The sequence below is a fragment of the Lolium perenne genome, chromosome 2 (genome assembly GCF_019359855.2).
Source record: "Lolium perenne isolate Kyuss_39 chromosome 2, Kyuss_2.0, whole genome shotgun sequence".
In the NCBI taxonomy this organism is placed as follows: Eukaryota; Viridiplantae; Streptophyta; class Magnoliopsida; order Poales; family Poaceae; genus Lolium; species Lolium perenne.
Window position 1 is genome coordinate 151,682,518 of NC_067245.2, and position 25,818 is coordinate 151,708,335.

Here is a 25,818-nt window from a genome sequence, read left to right on the forward strand (position 1 = left end):
TAGTTGTGGATGGAGACCGGGTGAGGTGTGGTGGAGCTAAGCATATGGTTGGAACGAAGCCTAGCGTGGTGGATGGGAGGAGTAGGTGGCTAGGACGATGCCGGTGGTGGTAACCTGTACGGGAGGAGCAGGGTAAGGGGCGGCGCCAATGGCTGTTCCGTAGCGAAGCACGGGTTTTATGCCTCTAGGTGAACATTTTCTGAGATCCTCCTAACCTAGCCGCCTCCTCCTCCTCTCCCGCCCCCCTCCCGGGCGGCGGCGGAGGATCTACGCGCCCCGCTCCGAGCAGCCTCCCCCGGACCGCCGCACCTCAGCCGCCGCTGCTGCCGGCCTCGGCCCCGGCCCGGCCCTGGCCATGGCCCCGGCTCCGGACTGGCCACAGCTCCGGCCCCGGCCTCGGCCACGGCGGCGGTGGCGGCGCCCCTTCCATCGAACGACGAGGGGGAGGAGAGGGTTTCCACGGTGGCGTCCCATGGGAGGCGATGAGGCGCCGGTGGAGGAAGCCGGGCGGCACGGCTACTTGGCCGGGGCCTGATGCTCTCCGTCGGTAGCCATGGAGGATTCGGTGGAGCGGTGGCGGCCTCCGCCCCCGGCGACGGTTCAGCGGTGGTACGCATGATCCGCGTCGCCGTCTTCTTCCCTGGTGATCCGGCAGGAGGGACTTGCGGCGTGGGGGCTGCTGGTCTTGCTTTGTTTTTGGTGGCGGTCCTCGGGTTTCTCGCAAGCGAAGATGAAGATCTACCGGAGGTCAGTTTGCTTTGATCTGGCTGGAGAGATGAGTTCCGGAAAGCTCCGCTGGCGAATGGAACAGTGCATATTTTGCCCGCAGTTTGCTGGATCGGGTGGTATTCGGTCGCGCGCACCCATGTTTTTATTCCGACCGTTTGGTTCCGGAGGGAGCGCCGCGAAGCTATATTCTGTGTTGACATTAGGTGACTTTTTGGTCCATGGTGAAGTCAGAAGAAGGAATATCATGAAGGCCGGATTGGTGGACTGGCTAAAGGAGGTTCGAGTCAACGTGATGCTGAGGGATCTGCTTGGCGTTCCGGGCTTGCAGCAGTGGTATGCATGTGGGGGGCGGTAGCACAGGGGAAGTTCAGAGTCTTACCTCTCAGGGTAAAAACCCAATGTCTGGCCTTAACTGGTTGTGTCTGGCAATGTTCTTGTTGGAGGCATTGTTTTGAGAGTAGAGACTATCTTCAGGGGGGAATCCTAAGACCTATGGTCGGGCGACGACGGCGCTGGTGCACTGTTTCCTTCTTGGAGGCGTCGCTTTTTGAGAGTCTGTACTTCAGGTGTTGTCACGGTGGTGGTTGTATTGCTGTTGCTAGGTCTAGAAAGCTGTAGCGGGACTTTTATTTCTTAGTTTTCTTTACTCTTTTTTGGCTGTGTGCATCCGTACTGCCATTAGGGTGGGGCGTTGTTGCAGAGGCTGGGTGTAATTGGTATATTTTGATATTAATATATTCCCTTTATCGGAAAAAAAATTAAGGATAAATCCTAAAGATTACGCGCTCTCTATCCATGCTTGGTCTACTCTTTTCTTCACAGTTGGCGCGATTCAGTGCCACCCAGCGCCGAGAGCATTTCGTGGAACACGAAAGAAATTCCCCGTCCGTCCGATGCCGCCGCCCGCCGGCGTGGACGTCCCCCGCGCCCTCTGCGCAGCCGTCGTCAAATTCTCCTTCCACCCGCACGCCCACCTCCTGGCAGCAGACGCATCCCTCCTCGCCGCCGTCCTCCGCCGCCTCTCCTCGCTGCCCTCCGTCGCTCTCGCCTTCTTCCGCTCCCTGCCGCCTCCGCACCCGCTCGACGCCTCCCTCGCCCTCCTCCGCCTCCTCGCGCCGTACCCGCGCCACCACCCCGCCGCCCGCTCCCTTCTGCGCGACCTCTCCCTCCGCCACCCGCTCTCTTCCCCTCTCCTCCTCCCCTCCTTCCTCGCCGAGCCCCACCTACCGAGCTGGCTCCTCCACGCGCTCTCCCACACCGCCCGCCCCCACGACGCCGTCCGGGTGTTCAACCAAATGCGCGCGCGAGGCCTCGCCCCTGATGCCCACGCCTGCACCGCTCTCCTCACGGCGCTCGCTAGGGCCCGGATGACGGCCACCGCGCGAAAGGTGTTCGGCGATATGGCGCGGGCGGGTGTCATCATGAACACGCACGTCTGCAACGCCATGCTGCACGTGTGCCTCAAGGCCGGGGACGCCACGTGCGCCGAGGCGCTGATGACAAGGATGGACGTGGCCGGCGTGCCGCTGGACCGCTTCTCGTTCAACACCATGATCGCGCTCTACGTCAGGAAGGGGATGCAGTACGAGGCAATGTGCGTGCGGGAGCGGATGAGGAGCGAGGGCGTGGAGGCGGACACTGTGACCTGGAATACCGTGATCCACGGGATGTGCAAGGACGGGAGGGTGAAGGAGGCGGCCCAGCTCCACAGGGACATGGTGGCAGAAGGGCTAAAGCCGGACATCGTGACGTACACCACGCTGGTTGACGGATACTGCCGGGCGGGCGATGTGGGGGAGGCGGTCAGGCTGCGAGGGGAGATGGACGCAAGGGGGATGCTATCCAGTGTCGCAACGTACAATGCGATCATCAGGAAGCTCTGTGAGGATGGCAAGATGAAGGAGGTCAATGGGTTGCTTAACGAGATGGACGAGAGGAAGGTGAAGGCTGACCATGTGACGTGCAACACTCTGATCAACTCATACTCCAAGAAGGGGGACATGGTATCGGCATGCAAGGTCAAGAGGAGGATGGTGGAGTCGGGATTGAAGTTGGATCAGTTCACTTACAAAGCTCTCATCCATGGATTCTGCAAGGGCAAGCAGCTAGGTGAAGCCAAAGAAGCCTTGTTTGAGATGATGGGTGCAGGTTAAGTTTTTTATGACCTTGCAATCACCTTGCGATCCCCTCCCATCAACCAGTGAAGCACTTTAAAGAGTATAGTAGTCTATACTTCACTGGTTATTGGGGCATGGTAGTCTATAATGATAATGTTTGATTTACATGTCTGCAGGATTTTCACCCAATTATAGTGTATTTTCTTGGCTCGTCGATGCTTTCCATAAGAAGAATAACGCAGATGCAGTGCTACTGGTTCCTGATGAACTTGTGCAAAGAGGCCTTCCACCAGATAAATCAGTATATAGGTCTCTGATCCGAAGACTGTGCAAGAAGGGGCTGGTTGATCTTGCACAAAAGGCACTTCACCAAATGAAAGGCAAAGGTTTAGAAGCCGACTGTCTTGTCTATGCTACACTTGCATACGCACAGCTGGCTGCAGGAAAGCTTGCTGCTGCTTGGGATACGTTAAACGAAATGGCAAAGAAGCAGATGTCAGTGACGCCCCAGATCTACAACTGCATGTGTACTTCTTATGGGGATGAGAAGGAGACACTGAACATGTTCTGGGTTCATGCCATCGAGAGAGGCCTGATTGGGAAGAATGTGTACAAATTGATGCACCAAGAAAGGCTGAAATCGTCCAAGCCTCCAGTTGAGAACGAGGGGCATGCTCCTGTTTCAAGGCATAGCTTGCCAGCGCCTGCAAAATGAGAGCTGGAGGGCATATATCCATGTGGCAGTTTCATGGACACCATCACGCATATGGTCTCTTCCTGAATCTTCCATCCTGCAAAGGTGGAATACACTATGGTAAACTAGATGATTCCCCGCGCGTTGCTGCGGAACAGGAGAATACAAAAAAAGTTACAATGTATTAGAATATACATAAGGTGTACACTACTCCTATGATGCTTAGCCATGTTTTTGAGGCAGATTTTTTAACACTTTATAATTATATAAATTGGACACTCAGATAAAGATTAACATCTAATCACGACACATTTCTATTGTCACTTTTGTGTAATAAGTTCTCTATTTATAATTTAATAATTTCATGGGAAGCAGACTTGTATTTCCTTAAATATGAGTTGTTGGTTGATATCAGACATCAGACTTCATGTTAATACCATTTGGCTGCAGAATGTGTAATCAACAAAATTGTGAGGTTTGAATGCTTCTAAAAAAATAGGAGTAGTGTAGACAATGAAGATAATCACTGTGTGAAAGTGCTGCACTTCAAGAAAACAAAGAAATTGCATCTGAAATTGAATAAGCTGGGTGAAATGATTCACACATGTGGCTATGAAATGCCAACGGACATGTGTTATTTCGCCTATCTGAATAGGTAATACATCTTTTTTGGGGCAGACAAATGATATGTGATGCACACCAAAATCAGGGATAAAGAAAAGATTGGAAGAGTAAAGGAGGAATGAAATTAGTAAGAAGCTTCATAACCGCAGGCCACGGAACACAAATCTCCTTCTGCGTAAAAGAAGATGGAGCAAAATGGCTTCGTGGACAAAATAATAAAGAGAGCTTGCAAAAATGATTGAATAGATCAGTAGTGGGAGCAAAAACCATAACGAAAGGCATTACAGAAATCTCTAAGCCATGAGCATATATATACAACTGCAGGAAATAATTATTTCTCCACTTAGGTTGGAGTAATGAATGTATCAACTCACATCAAGAGAGGAAAACGGAAGATGGGTCGCCTTCCGCTGCGGGTCAAGAATTTCCTTACCAGTTTTTCTCTGTACTTTATTCTTACAGTATATATATACAATTTGAAGTTACAAAGTTGCCATGACAACATAATATAGGTATGCTTCAAACCTTACAGGCACAAAATAAAAATAGGGGCATGAAAGAATTGAGAGCCTCCCTAATAAAACGGATAATGCGTAGAAATAGTAAGCACCTATACTGGCACTGGTCGTAGTGGCATGTGAGATCGCCATTGGCGCCGCTGTCCTTGTCTTCTGTTACTATTGTTTTCATGCATCTTTGATCCTCTAAACTCGTGTCCCTTGCTGCCTACTAAATGATGAACATTAATCAGAGCTGGCAGATCATCCAAAACCAAACATAAGAGGGACGGAAAAAAAGCAAAGAATGTGCTGGTCCTTGGGGAAAGCTTGAACATGAAAAGCAACTACGAAGGAGCAAAAGAATGCGCTGAGCGTATGGCGCACCTTGAGGTTTCGAAATCAACATAAAAAATTAGACGGGGATAGTAAGGAATCATCAATACTGCAGCCGAGATTGACACAGCAGCCAGAGACGGCCTTCTGACTCGCACCTTGCTCTGGTTGGTGGAAATGAGAATTGTAATCGCTTAAGGGTTTGGGAGGAGTAATAAAAGGAAGTGTGGGACGTATGTTTATTGGAGCGGATTAATTGGAGCTGGGAAGACGAAGATGAATGGACAGGCATATATACATTAATTGGAGCTGGGAAGCGGAAGAGGAATGGGCAGGCATATATACACAGTCTGCTATATTAAATCCTTCGGAGGATACAAAGCAATAAAAATTGATAATTTATTTCATGACGTGGCATGCTTGCATGTGTAGTTTTTGTGAGGTGGCAGGCTGCTGATGTGGACACCTTGCATGTTAAGAGAAATCACTTAGTGGGTTGCTCCAATTTAGTTATTATAGATGGCGCTTTCTCTCTGTTCCTTGTTTGTTACTTTGTTTACTGTATATTGATCTTGCATTCAGTGTATATATCTAAACCTGTTCTCAGGTATGCTGTGAATTGGGCGTCAGATCTCGCTGGTGTTGAAGGTTGCGAGCACCTCCTGGCATTTCCATGCCCAACATGAGTAGGAGTATCAATGTATGGGAGGAGTAGGATAGTTCAGGTGGGGAAAAACACCTTGTTGTGGAAGGCAGATAGGAGGATAACACGTTCCCCTGGGGATATACAGCGCGTAAATAGCTTGAACTTCAAAGTAGAGTGTGTTTACTGAGTTGTGTATCTACATTCTGAACTCAACAACAGAACGAATAGTCGAATACAATCCAGAATCTTGCTACATTAGGCTTCTTCTGTGTTGGGCGAATCCATTCATGTCCACATGGACTAGGACCTCTGTGTGTACATTCTTCAATGCAGACAAATAGTTTCAGCGTATCCCCAGCTGAACAGCATCATCAAATTCACACGTTTCTACAACTTTGACGATTGAAACTGAGCATGAGAAAGACGATGGCTTTCTCCAAATAGAAGCGAAGTGAGCCAGTCACAGACAGAACTTTCCGTGCAAGATAGATGCTGTATTTCCTTAGAAACTTCTGGGGTTTACACTAGTACAAACCTTAGGTTGCCCAAACCACTACGATGGCTGTGGCTGTGCGGCTCTCCGGCTGCCGGTGGCTCGTGGCGACGGGGAGCCTCTACTTCCACTTGGAGTGACAGGTGTGGTTGCATCATAATAGTACACGGGAAAAATGGAACCTTGAACCGGACAAAACAGGAAGCAAAGGAAGTGAGATCAAGAAGAGGCCGGAGGCGAAAGGGATAGGTGGGCCGAGAGACCAATCCCCAAAAGCTACCCTCTTGGTTCTCCTCCACAGAACCCGATTGCCGAGCATCTTACTCCCTGTTATTCCTCTCCCTCTTGTGGACCTGGCCCATGGACCATGCTAGCAGCAGTGCTGGGAAAAAGGTTCTCTCTTGAGAATAATATAATGATGTGGACGATTTTCTTTGAGTTGTACTGACTGCACCTTGGCCATACGTGCGTAAATTTCTTTTCCTAACAGCAACTCTGCGAGAGAGATGTGTAAGAAAGATACATTTCCTTTCGCAAGGGACGACGAGCGTAGAAGTTTTAAACATAAATACTGTCAGGAAGAAAATAAGAAATAGTACAAAGTAGTTTTGGAAAACATGGGCAAGAAATCCAGAAAATGGTAGAGCATGGTTGTATTGATATTATTCCCCTTTGAGTATTAGTAATGTCATTATTCTTTGGCTAACATAGTTCTTCCCTGAAAAAATAAAGATTAAGAAAAAAGGTGTCTCATAACTAGAAAGCAGTAAAGGCAAGAATTTGTAAGAAAATGTAAGAGCTCAAGCATGTGGCTTACTCCTTCCGTTCCATAGTAGTTATCACTGATTTAGTAAAAATTATACTAGTATTAAATTAGCGATAACTAGTATGAAATGGAGGCAGTAATTCGTAAAGCGTGTGCCATAAACAAACAAAACCATCAAATTTATAGTAGAGTGCATTTCCAGAATTGTAAATAGGCTTTGCATGCGGTAAAATTGTACTCCCTCCATTTCAAAAAAAATCTTTTTATTGGGACGGAGGGAGTAGTACTTGTGATGTAAAATGTCGTTATTCTCCCCCACAAAAAAATTCGTTATTTAAGGAGACATTGTCTTGCATTCTAGGCCAAACGGTCTAAATCCCTAATGGGTAAATATCAACCGGGTTTCTCACCATCTCGCATAACAAATTATCGAGGGATTCTGCCCCTTCTGGTCTCAATGGAGTCAGACATGTGCAAGATCATTGTTTTACGATGATGATGAAGGAGAAAGTCCGAGAAAATCGAGGAGTGACGAGTAAGCGACAGAGAACAAAAACCGGATGGACTAGCGAGGTACTCCTCTACAAAAGACTTTTGAAAAGTATTGAAGACAAGAGTGGTGCTTCGGATCACATAAAATAAAATAAATTGATTAGGTTTATGACAAAAGTTGTGCTGAAAATCTTTCAAAGTTTTGTTAGTACTCCCTCCGTCCATAAATAGATACCAAAGATTTATTTAAATTTAAATATATCTATACATTAAATCGTGTCTAGATACATTCAAATTTAGATAAACTGTTGTCATCTATTTATAGACAGAGGTAGTACTAGACTTGCAACCAAATCAACCTAAGGTAATCTTTTTTCTTGGAAAACCAACCTAACAAAACTATGTCGATCATCGTCAAGCGAAAACACGTGTGTAAATCGCCAAAGTCTTTGTAAGAAACTTCACATTCCGGATATCCGATCATGGCAAAGTAGCATCTGCACGACTACAACGGTCCATATGCCATGTCCATGCAGGAAGGCGGGAACGTTAACGGCCGAGAAGAGTCCCTGGCGTCCCCGCCTTTGGAACACACTCTTCCTCCTCCACACCCTCTGCAGGGAAGTCCAGTCGCAGCTAGCTAGTATTCCTCGGAATCTTCCTTCCTCCGATTCCCTCCCTCACTTCTTCTTCATCTTCCCTCCTCCACCCCACCGGAATTCCGATCAAATATCCACCCGCGCTACATATACCGCGCGCCATTTCACCGCTCTACCGCCATCCACCGCCCCGCGACTGCGACCGCAGCCGCACCATGCTCAAGGCGCTCAACCCCACGCCGATCCGGCTCCGCCCGGCCTGCCGCGCCCCCTCGGCGCGACGCAGGGCTGCGGGTGGCCCGCGAAGAGCGATCCCGCAGCAGCCCCCCGTGCGCCGGCCTTCCGGCGACCGTTGCGTGCCGTGGCGCGGCGCCGAGCCCGCGGGTCCCGCTTCGGCGCCCGCGTACCCGGTCGTCGCCCCGGCCCCAGGCGCCGGGTCCAGGGCCGAACTGGAGGCGTTCTTGGAGGTGGTGCCGGCGAGGATGCGGCGGGAGCTGGCGCTGCACCCGGAGGTCTGGGACCTGGTGGAGGTCGTCATGGACCTCGGCCGCCGCCCGCTCGCGCGGTTCCCATCCGGGGACTGGGTGATCTCCGACCAGCCCGTCACTGCCGATGACCTCCGTCAGGCCGTCTCCAAGGTGCCGTGAACTTTTCCTTAGCAGTAAAGCTTGCTTTACAGTTTGCACTATACTGCCACGCTGCGATCCCAGTAAAAAAAACTTCTGTGGAGTGGAGATGGTTCTTTTGCTAGTTTGAAAGATGGATTTCTCGTTTCAGGTAGGCAATTTCTCCGAGGACAACCGATCCGGGATCAACCACTCGTTGCACCGGATCAGCGCCATCCGAAACAGGAAGGCTCACATAATTGGTCTCACCTGCCGTGTCGGACGAGCTATTTCTGGCAGCGCAGAGATGATCCGGGATTTGGTCGTGGGAGGCGGCTCCATATTGGTCATTGGACCTCCTGGAGTAGGGAAGACTACTCTCATCAGGTATCTCCAACTCCAGTTCCGTAGATCAGTCAGGGCATGCTAATGCATGTTACATGTATTAATTAATGCAGTGTAAAAGGCTGAGAATATCAAACATAAATCGATGGGTGTCACAGTCTGATGCTAACAATTCAAAATGCTTTCATCAATATATACAGGGAAATAGCTAGAATCTTGGCAGATGAGGGTAAGAAACGTGTGGTCATAGTGGACACATCTAATGAAATAGGAGGTGATGGGGACGTGCCTCATTCTGGCATTGGCCGTTCTAGGAGAATGCAAGTTCCTAAAGTTACCATGCAGCATAACGTAGGTTCTCCATATTCTTTCTTATGCTTCATCTAATTAACGTTGTGGAATATACTTTACTAGCTAGTGTGTGTTCGCTCAACCATATGAGACGTTGTTTATGTAGGTGATGATTGAGGCCGTTGAAAATCACATGCCCGAAGTTATTGTCATCGATGAGATTGGTACAGAACTCGAAGCAATGGCAGCCAGCACCATTGCTCAAAGAGGTGTTCAACTTGTTGGAACTGCTCACGGGGTCACAATTGACAGCATAATTAAAAACCCTTGCTTGCAAATGCTTGTTGGTGGGATTGAGGTGCACTTTTTTCTTTTCTGTCAATCTGTTCACCAAGAGTTTTATATCTGTTCTTAAAAGCTTAGCACCTTCCTGATCAAGAGCACATTAAAGCCCAAGAGGCAATTAGTTGATGCCGAAGCGTACCATTAGCAACTTTATCATATTTCTCAAGATTGAATTTCAAGTAAAATTCCAGGCTTGTAGATTATTTTAATCACATTCCAACGCTAAAACTGACAAAAGATATTAGTATGGCACAAATTTTGTGCATGTCGAGAAAACGGAAGAATTTATTTCTGAAACAACAATCTACGTTCGTTATACAGAGTGTCACTCTTGGTGATGAAGAAGCAAAGAAGCGCAAAGTTCAGAAAACAATTCTGGAGAGAAAAGGGCCCCCAACATTTTCATGTGCTGTTGAGATGGTATCGAAGACTGAATGTCGAGTGCATCACAAGTTAGAAACTACAGTTGATGCTATTCTTGCAGGTATTCTGACTAACTCACAGTAAAGTCGTACTCAGTCAACTCCTAGCACACGACGTAGTCATAAGAAGGATTTTTAGACATCTTCTGGTCTCTGAATTCAGTTTCCTTGTTTCTTGGTACAGGTAAGCCTCCTAAATTTGAAGCTCGCATGATGGGTAGCAATGCCGCTGACTCAGGGGGATCTTTGGTGATACCTGACAAAGAGAGTAAAACAGAACACATGCCTTCGTATCTGCAACAACTGGTCGGTAGGGCAATCAAATCAGAAGATAAATTCGTTGATGATGTTGGTTCCTCCAGGCAGACAATAAGCAAGGGTGTACCATCAGACGACAATGTCGATGGTGATTTTGGTTCTGCAAAGAAAGCAAAAGGAAAAACATTTGTGGCTGAAAGGGCTCCAGTCCGTGTGTACACATACCAGGTAAGTGGAGATACGTAACATGGTTTTCTCAATTGTACTTTTCTACTGGTTGTGCTATTAGCTACAACATTGTTATGCGATTTTACATCTGGATGGACATGTCTTCCATGGCCTTCGATACTGGCTACATTCTTGTGTGAGTCCTATGATTTGCAGAAAATGAAGTATACAACTCACAGAAGAATGTAACTAATATTTCGAAGAGTTATCAAGCTTGTTTGGAATACTCAGTAGTCCCAACCATCAATTCAGAATAGCTCATCTCCCTGTGTTTTCTTATTGTAGAGTTGAAGACTGATTTTTGTAGTATAAAATATTATGTACATGATTTAACAGAAATATAGCATAGGAACCATAAAGCTCATTGTAGTTCTTTTTTTCTGCTTTTCAGGTTTCAGAATCTGATATCTTGCAAGTGGCAACAGTGATGGGTTTTGAAGATGAATTAGACATAACAGATGACATTGGAGCGGCCAATGTGATTCTTGCATCAAGATCTGAAATGAAGCTGAACCCATGGATTCGTAATGTTGCCAAATACCACAAGCTTCCCATATTTGTCGTTAAGGTCATCTCATGATATATTTATTTTCTGATAACCAACGCAAACAAATTATACTTGTATTAACAGACTTCTGCCTCATAAATAGCAGACAAATACAATGGCTCAGATAGTAAAGGCTGTCAAAATGATTGTTGGAAGAGACGAACTTAGTGCACCATCACGCAAGCAACCTAAGGTTTTGGAAGGAGAGATAGAGATTCAAGATGATGCTCCAAAACGGAAGCCATCACTGGAGGAAATCGATGCGTTGGAGGTAATGCATTTACACTAATTTAAGGAAATTGGATGTCTTAAATAAATACTCTATACTTCCTTTCCGCTGCGACATTATTTTCTCATTTCACTTTCCCTTTAGTTTACAATACAAGGTGATAATGACAGCAGTAGGAAACAAGTTGGATAGTCTGCCCCTGTTACATGAAAATCTCACTGCTCATACTTCCATTTTTTTGTGAAACACTATCACTCAATAAAAAATGTATAATGAAATAAAAAATCAGTAGAAATCAAGATCAGCGCTTTACAGGCTACCATCATATTTATTCCTTCCGTCCCTCTGGAACTTTAAAAGTGCCAATTCCATTCACAGTGCTATGTTTACTTGTTGTACTTCCTGTGAGATTAATCGTAGTAGTTGCCTAACAGCTATACTATATTGTGCACCCATGCAGGAGGCCCGGCTGGCAATTGAATATATTGTCATTCCAGGTGGGGAGCCCGTTGAACTCCTCCCAAGGTGTTCAGAAATAGTTGCTCGTCAGCTGGAGCTTGTTGAGAGCTACCAGCTACTTGCCGAAACCTTCGGAACTGACCCCAATTCAAGGTTGCAAATTCTTCCAGTGAAAATAACCAAGAAGAGTTCAACTCAGGGCGCTCAGGAACCTAAGTCCACAAAGAAAAATGGCTCAGATCTAATCGTGAGCGAGAATGGTGGCGGCTTCAGCTTCTCTCGGCTGCCCTTTCTGCCAAAGTGACACCATAGTTTGACACTCTGATCACCATCGCCGAATGTACATCATTCTTCCCGCTTCTTCTTCTTGTCGTTGTTGTTGTACAGCGCTGTGCACAGTGGTGTAAATAGTGTTGACTGCCGAAGAATTGAAAGAGCAACCCTAATTGTAATTGCCTTCCATTCTTTTACAGAAATGAAGTCCCCCAAATCATGTAAACTGTAAATTCTGTATAGCTAAATGGAGCATTCAATGTGATCTGCTAACTGCAACCTGCATGGGGATGATTATTGTGAGAATAGTTACAAGCGGGGCATAGATTTGGCATGAGGGTACCAAGAAGACAACAATCGCATGAGATATAACAGAACATTTATAGAGTTTTAATATAGCATTGACATAAATCGGAAATTCATTTTGCCTCCCAGGTGCATATGCTTACAAAAAAAACACATTTCAAAATATTTAAAAAAATTAAAACAAAGAATAATGCGGTACATCTTGACATCTATGTGCGCACGAAATTTGTTGCGAGAAAACAACATTTTTAATGGCATGTGTGGAAAAGACAAAATACCCCAAGAAATGCCTTATTGTAGCTCTGAATTTTGTCTTTTTTACACAGCACAAAAAAATCTTTTGTAAATTGTCTTTGTGCGCATCTAAGTTGTGGAGATGTACACGCAGCAATTTATTTTCAAGTTTTTAACATTTAAAATATGTTCAAATGCATTTTAAATAAAGGGAGCATATTATGTTCTGCAACAAAAAAAAAAAGCCAGTTCCTAGTGATTTAACTATAGCTCTATGCTACCAAGCCACAACAACGACCGTTGGCAAGGTTATCCTACAGGCAAAGCGGACAAGTGGGGTATCGAAAACCTGAGCTCTAATACCAACTTGTGACGCCCCGGAACAGGTACCATGAGGATTCCAGCGATCCCCCGAGATCCGCATGATATCGATTCAGAGACGCCCTCTGACACGATGTGCGCGAAGAAGTACCCATGTGATGCCAGAGGAATTACCACGAGCAGTAAAATTACAACAAGTCTACAATAGATCACACAAAAACATGTATTACAACAACGACTCTAGCGAGTCAAGAATGCAAATATACAACTCAAGATCCGAATCATACAGAAGATCAAATACGTCTGAGTAAGGACAAGATACAAATGGGACTAAGAGTTCTGAAGATAACCAATGACGTCCATAGCCCTACCTAGGCCAAGCTGGAAGGGTAACCTTGCTAACATCGTCATCTCAAACCTGCGAAAGTCGGGCCAAGGGTTGCTAACAAAAGGGAGAGGAGAGAAAAAAGAAAAAGAAAGGCGAGGGTAAGTATCAATGGCACGTACTTGCGAGACAAGACCAGTTGTGCTCGCTAGTGGGTGGTATAAACATCGTCCGGCTACATGGTGGAGTTTAGCGACAACAAAGCTTGGACTAACAATAGAGACACGCTACAACATTCGTCTAATCAGAGGAGATGAGAGAGCATATAGGCTAACAGTTCTATACTCTGCAGACATAACCTGACCGATGTGTTCCCCCCTTCGCAAAGGAAGTACTTACAAAGTCACTCACACGGCGGACAAGTTTTATTAAGTAACCGTTGTAGTAATACTAAATTACTATGCAAGTTATTAACATCAACATAAAGGTGTAAGTTGTTCTATGATCGAGCTATACAATTTCAAGTCGGTCATAACCACGGACACGGCTTTTCGAAAAGATGTACACCCTGCGGGGGTTGCCTGATACGTCTCCAACGTATCGATAATTTCTTATGTTCCATGCCACATTATTGATGATATCTACATGTTTTATGCATACTTTAAGTCATATTTATGCATTTTCTGGAACTAACCTATTGACGAGATGCCGAAGGGCCAGTTGCTGTTTTCTGCTGTTTTTGGTTTCAGAAATCCTATTAAGGAAATATTCTCGGAATCGGACGAAATCAACGCCCAGCATCCTATTTTTCCACGAAGCTTCCAGAACACCCGAGAGTCGCCAGAGGGGAGCCCTGGTGGGCCCAGGAGGTAGGCCGGCGCGGCCCAGGCCCTGGCCGCGCCGCCTTACCCTCTCACCGCCTCTTCGACCCTCCGACTCCGCCTCTTCGCCTATATAAAGGTCCCTGACCTAAAACCTCGATACGGAAAAGCCACGGTACGAGAAACCATCCAGAGCCGCCGCCATCGCGAAGCCAAGATCTGGGGGACAGGAGTCTCTGTTCCGGCACGCCGCCGGGACGGGGAAATGCCCCCGGAAGGCTTCTCCATCTACGTCACCGCCATCTTCATCACCGTTGTTGTCTCCCATGAGGAGGGAGTAGTTCTCCATCGAGGCTTGGGCTGTACCGGTAGCTATGTGGTTAATCTCTCTCCCTATGTACTTCAATACAATAATCTCATGAGCTGCCTTACATGATTGAGATTCATATGATGATGCTTGTAATCTAGATGTCATTATCCTTGTCCCACGTGTGTAAAGGTGACAGTGTGTGCACCGTGTGGGTCTCTTAGGCTATATTTCACAGAATACTTATTCACTGTTATGAATGGCATAGTGAAGTGCTTATTTATATCTCTTTATGATTGCAATGTGTTTTGTATCACAATTTATCTGCGTGCTACTCTAGTGATGTTATTAAAGTAGTTTATTCCTCCTGCACGGTGTAATGGTGACAATGTGTGCATCGTGTTAGTACTTGGCGTAGGCTATGATTGTGATCTCTTGTAGATTATGAAGTTAACTATTGCTATGATGGTATTGATGTGATCTATGCCTCCTTTCGTAGCGTGAAGGTGACAGTGTGCATGCTATGTTAGTACTTGGTTTGGTTGTGTTGATCTGTCATGCACTCTAAGGGTATTTAAATATGAACATCGAATATTGTGGAGCTTGTTAACTCCGACATTGAGGGTTCGTGTAATCCTACACAGTTAGTGGTGTTCATCATCCAACAAGAGGGTGTAGAGTCTAGCATCTATTTATTTATTCTGTTATGTGATCAATGTTGAGAGTGTCCACTAGTGAAAGTATGATCCCTAGGCCTTGTTTCCAATACTGCTATCGCTGCTTGTTTACTGTTTTACTGCATCTCTACTGCCCGCAATATTACCACCATCAACTACACGCCAGCAAGCACTTTTCTGGCACCGTTACTACTGCTCATATATATTCATACCACCTGTATTTCACTATCTCTTCGCTGAACTAGTGCACCTATTAGGTGTGTTGGGGACACAAGAGACTTCTTGCTTTGTGGTTGCAGGGTTGCATGAGAGGGATATCTTTGACCTCTTCCTCCCTGAGTTCGATAAACCTTGGGTGATCCACTTAAGGGAAACTTGCTGTTGTTCTACAAATCTCTGCTCTTGGAGGCCCAACACTGTCTACAAGAATAGAAGCACCTGTAGACATCAAGCACTTTTCTGGCGCCGTTGCCGGGGAGGAAAGGTAAAAGGCACTCATACTCCGGTTCCAGGTAACAGTACATTTCTGGCGCCATTGTGTGTGTGCTCGAAGCTATTTCCTTTAGATCCTGCAATTGCATATTTTTGTTTCTTGTTTACACTAGTTAGGCATAATGGAAAACAACAAAAATATGAGAGATCTTTATGAACTTTATCTTGAATTAGGACATGATGTGTTTGAAGAGATAATTAAAAAACCCATGGAACTTTATATGCATGCTAATGGGAATGTTATTAATATGAATGCTTTGAACACTATTGTTGCTAATGCTATGGAAAATTCTAAGCTTGGGGAAGCTGGTTTTGATGAGCATGATCTTTTTAGTCCGCCGAGCATGGAGGAGAAAATTTACTTTGATGATACTTTGCCTCCTATTTATGATGATTATAATGATAGTAGTCTTTTGGTGCCACCTGTTATGGAGGATAAATTTGATTATGATAACAATATGCCTCCTATATTTGATGATGATAATAATAATGATAGCTACTTTGTTGAATTCGCTCCCACTATTACTAATAAATTTGACTATGCTTATGTTGGGAGTAGTAATAATTTTATGCATGAGACTCATGATAAGAATGCTTTATGTGATAGTTATATTGTTGAGTTTGCTCATGATGCCACTGGATATTATTATGAGAGAGGAAAATATGGTTGTAGAAATTTTCATGTTACTAAAACACCTCTCTTTTTGCTGAAAATCTTGAAGCTACACTTGTTTTATCTTTCTATACTTGTTGCATTATGCTTCTTGAATTTGTTTATTTACAAGATTCCTTTTGATAGGAAGCATGTTAGGCTTAAATGTGTTTTGAATTTGCCTCTTGATGCTCTCTTTTGCTTCAAATACTATTTCTTGCGAGTGCATCATTAAAACTGCTGAGCCCATCTTTATGGCTATAAAGAAAGAACTTCTTGGGAGATAACCCATGTGTTTATTTTGCTACAGTACCTTTGTTTTATATTTGTGTCTTGGAAGTTGTTACTACTGTAGCAACCTCTCCTTATCTTATTTTATTGCATTGTTGTGCCAAGTAAAGTCTTTGATAGAAAGGTTCATACTAGATTTGGATTACTGCGCAGAAACAGATTTCTTGCTGTCACGAATCTGGGCAAAATTCTCTGTTGGTAACTCAGAAAATTATGCCAATTTACGTGAGTGATCCTCAGATATGTACACAACTTTCATTCAATTTGAGAATTTTCATTTGAACAAGTCTGGTGCCTCAATAAAATTCGTCTTTACGGACTGTTCTGTTTTGACAGATTCTGCCTTTTATTTCGCATTGCTTCTTTTGCTATGTGGGATGGATTTCTTTGTTCCATTAACTTCCAGTAGCTTTGGGAAATGTCCAGAAGTGTTAAGAATGATTGTGTCACCTCTGAACATGTGAATTTTTGATTATGCACTGACCCTCTAATGAGTTTGTTTCGAGTTTGGTGTGAAGGAAGTTTTCAAGGGTCAAGAGAGGAGGATGCTATACTACGATCGAGAAGCGTGAAAAGTCTAAGCTTGGGGATGCCCCGGTGGTTCATCCCTGCATATTTCAAGAAGACTCAAGCATCTAAGCTTGGGGATGCCCAAGGCATCCCCTTCTTCATCGACAAATTATCAGGTTCCTTCTCGTGAAACTATATTTTTATTCCATCACATCTTATGTACTTTACTTGGAGCGTCTGTATGTTTTTGTTTTTGTTTGAATAAATTCTTGTGTGGGAGAGAGACACGCTCCGCTGGTTCGTATGAACACATGTGTTCTTAGCTTTTAATGTTCATGGCGAAGTTTCTTCTTCGTTAAATTGTTGTATGGTTGGAAACGGGAAATGTTGCATGTGGTAGTGTATAATAAAATACTTGTAGAACATTGAGCTTTGATAACTTGATTCTTTGCAAATGTTTTGAGGTATTTAGATGGTAAGGCTTGCTGGATAAATAAGTTAAAATTAGTAGTGGATTGTTGTCTTTAAGCTTGTGCCGTACTACAAACTCTATTTAAATAGTTGAAGGCGTAGTTGGACTTGATAGCTTTCCATGTCTGAGAGTTCATCGTAATAACTAAGTTGTGCTGAAGGTCGAGGGAGCTAGCGGGGTACTTGTGCCACCGTGAACGGCCCTCCTTGGAGTAAATTTTAATCATGCTCTTAATGATGAACCTGCTAGTTGTTTGCAATAAGCTTGTGAGTTCTTTTTGACTAATGTTAAGCTATGGTTTTTGGCACTTTCACCATCCAAATTTGCTAGCCTCTTCGGTACTGTGCATTGCCTTTTGCTCACATTGAGAATTGTGCATACTTCGCCAGTACATCCAAACCTGTGGGAGAACTTTCTCTTGTTCTCCTACACATAAGCCCATACATCTCCTCAAAACAGCCACCATACCTACCTACCACAGCATTTCCATAGCTGTTCCGAGATATATTGCCATGCAACATCCATTTTACATTACATGCCATGTTGTCATTTATTATTTATATATTGTTTTGCATGATCATATACAGCTGATGTGTGGTTTACCCATGTTACGCTAGATCATTGCACATCCTGCTACACTGGCAGAGGCATACAGTTTCATACATCATGTTTCATTCATTATGAGTTATTTGTACCAAAAAGTGTGTTGTCATATTAGGATGTTGCCCCTAAAAATGAAAAGAGCCGTGGAGGCCATCAAAAAGAAAAAAAAAAAAAAGAGAAAGAAAAAAAATGAAAAGAAAGAAAAAAGAAAAAAAAGAAAAAAGGAAAAAAAGAATAAAGAAAAAGGGGGCAGCATTACTATCTTTTATCCACACTTGTGCTCATGTTTTAGCACCCGCATTATTCATAGTCATCATTTGTGCTCATGTTTAGCACCTACATTCATATGAGAGAGTTTTCATGTTTTACTAGTATAACTATGTGGGGAATTTACACTATAGAACTTGGGTTGTATATTCCAATGATGAGCCCCCTCAAAAGTGCTCTAGGTCTTCGTGAGCAACCAAGTTGGATGCACCCCCACTAGTTCCATTGGAGAGATTTCATACACATATAGCTCTATGTGCATCCGTTGCATGGCAATCACTACTCCTTGCATAGTTTCGATCATAAGGCTTCCTCTTGTCTAATGGTCATTTACAGCTTTGCAAGCCTTTCTTCCATTTGGCCTTCCAAACCCCCATTAACGTTCTTTATTCCATAATATCCTGGTGCTAATACCAAATGCTTGCGCTCACCGGTTGAGTAGACTTCGAAACAGTTGATTCATGACGTTCATGTTTATGTTTACTTGACTGAATCCTTCTTATGTTGTGAAAATTTACTTGATGCTTGGAATGAAGGTTAGAACTTCTACGCTGAATACTTAACACATCTTTAATGAACTTTGTACGGTTTCATGTCTTCAAAGCAATAGTTCATGAAAACTTCTAGCTTGTTTAACTCTTGCATTATCATCTCTTATATCAATATAGATACTTGCTTTGAATGATTTGATCTCAGCTCATATGCTTTACAATAGTATGATCAAGGTTATGATGGCATGTCACTCCAGAAATTATCTTTGTTTATCGTTTACCTGCTCGGGACGAGCAGAAACTAAGCTTGGGGATGCTGATACGTCTCCGACGTATCGATAATTTCTTATGTTCCATGCCACATTATTGATGATATCTACATGTTTTATGCATACTTTAAGTCATATTTATGCATTTTCTGGAACTAACCTATTGACGAGATGCCGAAGGGCCAGTTGCTGTTTTCTGCTGTTTTTGGTTTCAGAAATCCTAGTAAGGAAATATTCTCGGAATCGGACGAAATCAACGCCCAGCATCCTATTTTTCCACGAAGCTTCCAGAACACCCGAGAGTCGCCAGAGGGGAGCCCTGGTGGGCCCAGGAGGTAGGCCGGCGCGGCCTAGGCCCTGGCCGCGCCGCCTTACCCTCTCACCGCCTCTTCGACCCTCCGACTCCGCCTCTTCGCCTATATAAAGGTCCCTGACCTAAAACCTCGATACGGAAAAGCCACGGTACGAGAAACCATCCAGAGCCACCGCCATCGCGAAGCCAAGATCTGGGGGACAGGAGTCTCTGTTCCGGCACGCCGCCGGGACGGGGAAGTGCCCCCGGAAGGCTTCTCCATCGACGTCACCGCCATCTTCATCACCGCTGCAGTCTCCCATGAGGAGGGAGTAGTTCTCCATCGAGGCTCGGGGCTGTACCGGTAGCTATGTGGTTAATCTCTCTCCCTATGTACTTCAATACAATAATCTCATGAGCTGCCTTACATGATTGAGATTCATATGATGATGCTTGTAATCTAGATGTCATTATGCTAGTCAAGTGGATTTTACTTATGTGATCTCCGGAGACTCCTTGTCCCACGTGTGTAAAGGTGACAGTGTGTGCACCGTGTGGGTCTCTTAGGCTATATTTCACAGAATACTTATTCACTGTTATGAATGGCATAGTGAAGTGCTTATTTATATCTCTTTATGATTGCAATGTGTTTTGTATCACAATTTATCTGCGTGCTACTCTAGTGATGTTATTAAAGTAGTTTATTCCTCCTGCACGGTGTAATGGTGACAGTGTGTGCATCGTGTTAGTACTTGGCGTAGGCTATGATTGTGATCTCTTGTAGATTATGAAGTTAACTATTGCTATGATGGTACTGATGTGATCTATGCCTCCTTTCGTAGCGTGAAGGTGACAGTGTGCATGCTATGTTAGTACTTGGTTTGGTTGTGTTGATTTGTCATGCACTCTAAGGGTATTTAAATATGAACATCGAATATTGTGGAGCTTGTTAACTCCGGCATTGAGGGTTCGTGTAATCCTACACAGTTAGTGGTGTTCATCATCCAACAAGAGGGTGTAGAGTCTAGCATCTATTTATTTATTCTGTTATGTGATCAATGTTGAGAATGTCCACAAGTGAAAGTATGATCCCTAGGCCTTGTTTCCAATACTGCTATCGCTGCTTGTTTACTGTTTTACTGCATCTCTACTGCCCGCAATATTACCACCATCAACTACACGCCAGCAAGCACTTTTCTAGCACCGTTACTACTGCTCATATATATTCATACCACATGTATTTCACTATCTCTTCGCCGAACTAGTGCACCTATTAGGTGTGTTGGGGACACAAGAGACTTCTTGCTTTGTGGTTGCAGGGTTGCATGAGAGGGATATCTTTGACCTCTTCCTCCCTGAGTTCGATAAACCTTGGGTGATCCACTTAAGGGAAACTTGCTGATGTTCTACAAACCTCTGCTCTTGGAGGCCCAACACTGTCTACAAGAATAGAAGCACCCGTAGACATCATTGCCCAAATGTAACCATATGCATGCTCGAACCCACTTACTACAGGTGTAGTCTCACAACAAGACCGTCCCCAATGCAAGAGAAAGTTTAATGGGAGCCACCCAACTAAGCTACCCGTGACGAAGTTCGGCCGTACTTCGATATAGACCCAGAGGTTTGCGACATAGTCCAGACGGGCACTAACGACCAGGCACATGATAAGTCTATCCGCGATATGGTAAACATGTGGAATAGGACACGAGACTCGATAAGAATCGCAACATAAGGATAGCAGTGAGAGGGAGAGAAAAATTTAAAATAGGTGAAGAGGGAGGGCTCGGGTGTGAAAAGCTGAAGAAGAACTTGTTGTATCTCACATCACCACTTCGTGATCCTATCCCGGAAGAAGCAAGTGCTACAACAAACAATGGATGCAAATCTTACTACTACAGAGAAGAATCAGCATGATCGAGATAAGATATGCATGGTATGGCAACGATGATGCGATGTAAATTATCCAATTTAAGCACCGACAAACAATTATTAGGTCCAAATTGCTTTTCTACCAGTAATATTAAATGTTGATTAGCATAGAAAAGACATGGCACAGATGAGCTAAATCAATATTAACGGAGCAGGGAATTCTTATCCGGTAATTCCAAAATACTCAAGTTTATTTTTTAGATGCGATGCAAACTAACACGACACTACATGATGCCAGATGCAAACATGTATATGGATGACATCTTTAGATTCCTCATAATTTCCTGATTTAGTTTCATCTATAAAATATTTTGTTTGGAGCCATAGTTTGGAAAATATGGAAATAGACAGAAAAGGGAGAAGACTGAATGTGTGCTTGTGAACCAGAAGGAGTGCAGCAAAACAGATGATTAAAAGGTGGACTTGTTTGCATGGAACTGGATTTGATCCAGGGAACAAGATTTGAGCCAGGGACCAAAGATTAGCAGCGATGGGATAGGACAAGGATTTTGTGCACATGGGAGTCAATGCTCCCTTCACTTTTGCATTTTTGAAAATTTCAGATTCTCATATTTCTCTGCTTTCAAAAATTATGACATTAAATATGTAGATAGATGTGTATACGAGGATTGGAATCAAAAAAGTCTCGTCAAAAAATACGTTATATTTTTGAGATGCAAAAAAAAAACAAATTTCTGACAGTACACTGACAAAATATACGTACTATTGTACTACTATTTATAGTCAGAAATTTGTCTTTTTTGTATTTTCCAAAATACAAAGTATTTTTTAATGGGACTTTTTTTGACTACACTCCTCGTGTCTAAATCTATCTACAAATTTAATGCCACAATTTTTGAAAACATAAAAGAGCAAGATTTTGAAAATTTTCAAAAATTCAAAAGTCCAAGGAGCACTTGTGCTCATGTGCACATGGTACTTTCCGCCGATGGGATACAACAACATGGGCTACTCTTCACATGGTTATACAAGGTGTAGATGCAACAATTTTATTATTCCTCAGCAGAGAAGAAATAACAAAACGTGGGTCTCTAGATCTGTGTGAAGCACTAGCAAGTAGGCTGGCTCGATGGTTTTGGAAAGGTACAGGAAAGACACCAGGAACTGTTATACCAAAGTTAACTGAACTTGGACAGGTGTTATCTTTAAAGAGCTCTAAGCTCCCAGTCTTCCGAGCGCCTCTGGTCGATCGAGACGTCGCTGTCGTTGGACCTACCTAGAGCTAAATTCGCGATTGGCTGCGGTGGATTTGGGAGGCGGTGTCGGGTCAGGACGTCGGTTCTTCTACCTCTATGGTTCAGTTGCGTGTCGCCGCTGGACAGGTTTGGGGGCGCGTGTTCATCCTCCTTTTCTCCTCCCTCACTTCTGAAAACTGTCCTCTTTCTCCTCCTCACCCTCGTGAGAAGATCGCTGCCTCCACCCAAGATTATGCCTGTCTTTGCCACCGATCACCGGATGAGCTTTTCCTTGCTCACATATACTGGTTCCCCGCCGTGCCTTGACCTTCCACAGCACCGACACGCGCTCCCGCGGCAAACCCTAATCGTGGCTCGATTCGCTGGCATGCAGGTCAAAGGTCATCAGTGTCGCCTCCCGCAGCTCCTCCGACCTGCAGAAAGCCCCTCCCTGCGGCCTCCCTGCCTCTTCTTGCTCCTACACCTTCTCTTCAAGGCTCCGATCCCCTCTCGCCTGAGCGCTCAGGCTGCAGCATCTGCCGGTGACCAAATACCGCAAGGCCATCCACTCATGGTCGAGTCTGCAAGACCTGTAGCCGCAAGTCCACGCACATTCTCAGGTACGTGCTTACTTTTCTCATACACCTCCCCCTCTCCCCCTCTCTCTCTGCATCAATCCTATCAGAATAGGGGATTCTCTCTCTCTCTCTTTGCATCAATCCTCTCAGAATAGGGGATAGCATGGGCGCATGGCTAGATTCTATAAAAGGATCAGCTAAAATACAGACTAGCTAGGCTTTGTGATTATTTTCCTGACAAAGATTTCATGGCTTATATGCTTTTGTTATACTAAATCTGCAATGCGTTTCAATCAGAGTAAAACAATCTGTGCGAAACAAAACACATAGTAGCCACCGTTAGCAGATACAGTTATTGCTACCCATAAACTTTTGTTGCAAATATCGAACACCAATGCAACTTTCATGTTCAGGAAATAGTGGTTCTAAAATGATTTATACATTTGAAAGGAAAAATGTAATATGGATTATTGTTTTTTTGGATATTTCTCATATGATGATTTGAGGTCGGCCCTGGACTGATGAATTCATATCGAGATTTGGCCGTTGCCATTACAAGATTATATGCATTGGAGCCTGCAATGCTTCTAACATTCAGTTGGCAGCTGATCTGAAACTCCAATATGTTTCCCAACTGATATTTTATATTTTCAAATACCTTCATCTCGGATAAGGGAATGCACATATATGCATATTTTCAGTGTATTGATACGCATGCTTAAATGGAATGAAGAATAGGCAACCAGCCTGCTATGAATTTCCTCCAACATTTTTATGCCCAGAGAAAACTACACTTTGTGTACTAAGAGAAAATTACATTTGTTGCTCACCACCGTTCAGGAGTAAATCAGTATTGGCCATCCGATGCAGCAAAAATTAAGTAACACTGAATCCGGATCTTCCAAGTGACTGAATAACTTAATTTTCTTTTGCGGGTAAAGTGACTGAATAACATGACAGCCAAATAATCGGTCATGAATTACAAACCTATCTGGCCAATGTTACCAAGATTCATCTAGCTTATCAAACCACATTGAGTAGCCTTTTTTATTTTTACTTCAGGTGACATAGGATGCGCCAAGGCTTAGTTCGACTGGGTTTTGCCATGTATTTAAAAGCCATGACGTGTCTTCATAAATAGGCTGATTGAAATATAATCAGCCTATCCACCTCGCCAAGTCGGCATGTTTTATTTTTCGAGACAACAACAAAACCTATCAAAGGATAGGTGGTGCAGCTAATGTGCAGAATTTCTCTTTTTTTTCTTGAACATGCAGTTTGTGGTGATTCCATCTTTTTGCAGACTGGAACTTGGCTTTAAAATAGCATGTACAATGGGTTCCATCAATTAATATTGTGGTCCAAAGAGTGACAGACAGTTAAGCTATATTTCATATTGTCGCCCGGTCCCCTGTAGCATTTCAGTATGCTTTTGGGTTCCATTCATGTTTCTTCATATAATTAGCGCTGAGATGATGAAAACGTGTAATTTGTTAGTAAACTTCCCTCCACTTAGTCCATTTCACTATGTAAAATGCATGGCAGGCCTCGCAAAACACATTTTGCATCTCCGAGTATTCATTTGTTTATATAACTATGGCTGGTAAAATTTCTCTATTACAAGGAGAATACTCTGAGTTTTATTATAATATCAGTTGGAACAATTCCTAAGAATTAAAGGTTTACATTTTGTTAGTTCATCTGAATACTAAAAGTTAATGCTCCAGATTTGCATTGTAGATACCAATGGTAATCACATTGTAACTAGCATATGTGGACAGTTATGCTACATCAGCTGCAGTTTTATTTTGCATAGTAGCTCTTGCTCTAGAATGCACTTTCAGAGTTTGAGCACACATTGTATAAATATATATGCAGCCCCAATGCATCTCACAATATGACGCATGATCTTGAGTTATGCTAATATTGCATTTTTTGCATGAAGGTGCATTGATAGCTGCAGATGGTGGTGGGACTGGCCATTCCAGTTCTTCGGCCTTTTGAGGACAATTACTCCATGGTATTACGGGCACATACAAATTTCAAGGTTAGTTTTGGAAAATGATCAGACCCGAGGCATATAGCTATTTAAGCAGTTATAATTTCTGAACTTGGAAACATGCAGTTGTTTCATGTTCTCGAATATATTTATTTAGCAAGTTTTTGGATTTATTTTAAACAACATAACAAGAAGAATGCAGATAAATAAGAGTTTGTTCATACCTTGCCAACATCCGCCTTTTTTATTGTTGCGGTAGAAACATTTCCAATAATGGTGCTGAACTATGTTCTTGGATGGTAAAACTACTCAAAATCATTTTTTATTTTCTTTTGTACATTGAGAATAAGCCACTGGTTCTAAGAACTTACCTTTGTTTTGCATACACCGAGACGTTCATTTAGGCAGCTCTAGAATAATCATTTTCCGTGGTTACTAGAAGGTAGAAATATGGGAGACAATATACAAGCTTTGGCATAGTAATGGTTGAACTAGAGACAGTTACCGGAAACCATTGCTTGATACCACCATTCCCTAAATCCTAATAAGCTTACAATTCAGTTTAGGGAATGGCAGACTATAGTAGTTCATCCATAGAAAGCTCAAATACTCCTAAGTTGTTATGCCTCAGAGACATATACCATGGATTGTTGTGATTATAGTTATGGCTTTATTGCAAGGATTTGGTTTCTCCGGTGGTCAGTGTAGGTTGGACTTTTCTTTTGATCGTGCTTTGGATAATTGATCGTTTAATATGTTGGTTCCAACTACTTTTTAGCACTCCCCTA

At 43.7% G+C, this 25,818-nt stretch overlaps 2 protein-coding genes across 2 annotated transcripts; both read left to right on the forward strand.

The window, feature by feature from the left end:
- Positions 1-1,525: 1,525 nt before the first annotated feature.
- LOC127321873 (uncharacterized) lies at positions 1,526-5,992 on the forward strand. The gene is made up of 3 exons (XM_051350833.2): positions 1,526-2,877; positions 3,023-3,660; positions 5,605-5,992. Exons 1-2 carry the CDS (start codon positions 1,623-1,625, stop codon positions 3,559-3,561), a joined length of 1,794 nt encoding a protein of 597 aa, XP_051206793.1. The 5' UTR covers positions 1,526-1,622; the 3' UTR covers positions 3,562-3,660; positions 5,605-5,992.
- Positions 5,993-8,070: 2,078 nt separating this feature from the next.
- LOC127321996 (protein SEEDLING PLASTID DEVELOPMENT 1) lies at positions 8,071-12,268 on the forward strand. Its single transcript, XM_051350945.2, has 9 exons — positions 8,071-8,631; positions 8,771-8,985; positions 9,144-9,294; positions 9,401-9,592; positions 9,901-10,063; positions 10,186-10,487; positions 10,879-11,055; positions 11,141-11,305; positions 11,724-12,268. Exons 1-9 carry the CDS (start codon positions 8,209-8,211, stop codon positions 12,024-12,026), a joined length of 2,091 nt encoding a protein of 696 aa, XP_051206905.1. The 5' UTR covers positions 8,071-8,208; the 3' UTR covers positions 12,027-12,268.
- The last annotated feature ends 13,550 nt before the right edge of the window (positions 12,269-25,818 follow it).

What these genes read in the sequence shown, in the direction of transcription:
- LOC127321873 (XM_051350833.2), top strand. Translation starts at nt 1,623, where the DNA reads ATGCCGCCGCCCGCCGGCGTGGACGTCCCCCGCGCCCTCTGCGCAGCC. An exon ending in GTTTGAGATGATGGGTGCAG is followed by an intron (nt 2,878 to 3,022) that starts GTTAAGTTTTTT and finishes ACATGTCTGCAG; the next exon opens with GATTTTCACCCAATTATAGT.
- LOC127321996 (XM_051350945.2), top strand. Translation starts at nt 8,209, where the DNA reads ATGCTCAAGGCGCTCAACCCCACGCCGATCCGGCTCCGCCCGGCCTGC. An exon ending in TGCTTGTTGGTGGGATTGAG is followed by an intron (nt 9,593 to 9,900) that starts GTGCACTTTTTT and finishes TTCGTTATACAG; the next exon opens with AGTGTCACTCTTGGTGATGA. An exon ending in AGTTGATGCTATTCTTGCAG is followed by an intron (nt 10,064 to 10,185) that starts GTATTCTGACTA and finishes TTCTTGGTACAG; the next exon opens with GTAAGCCTCCTAAATTTGAA.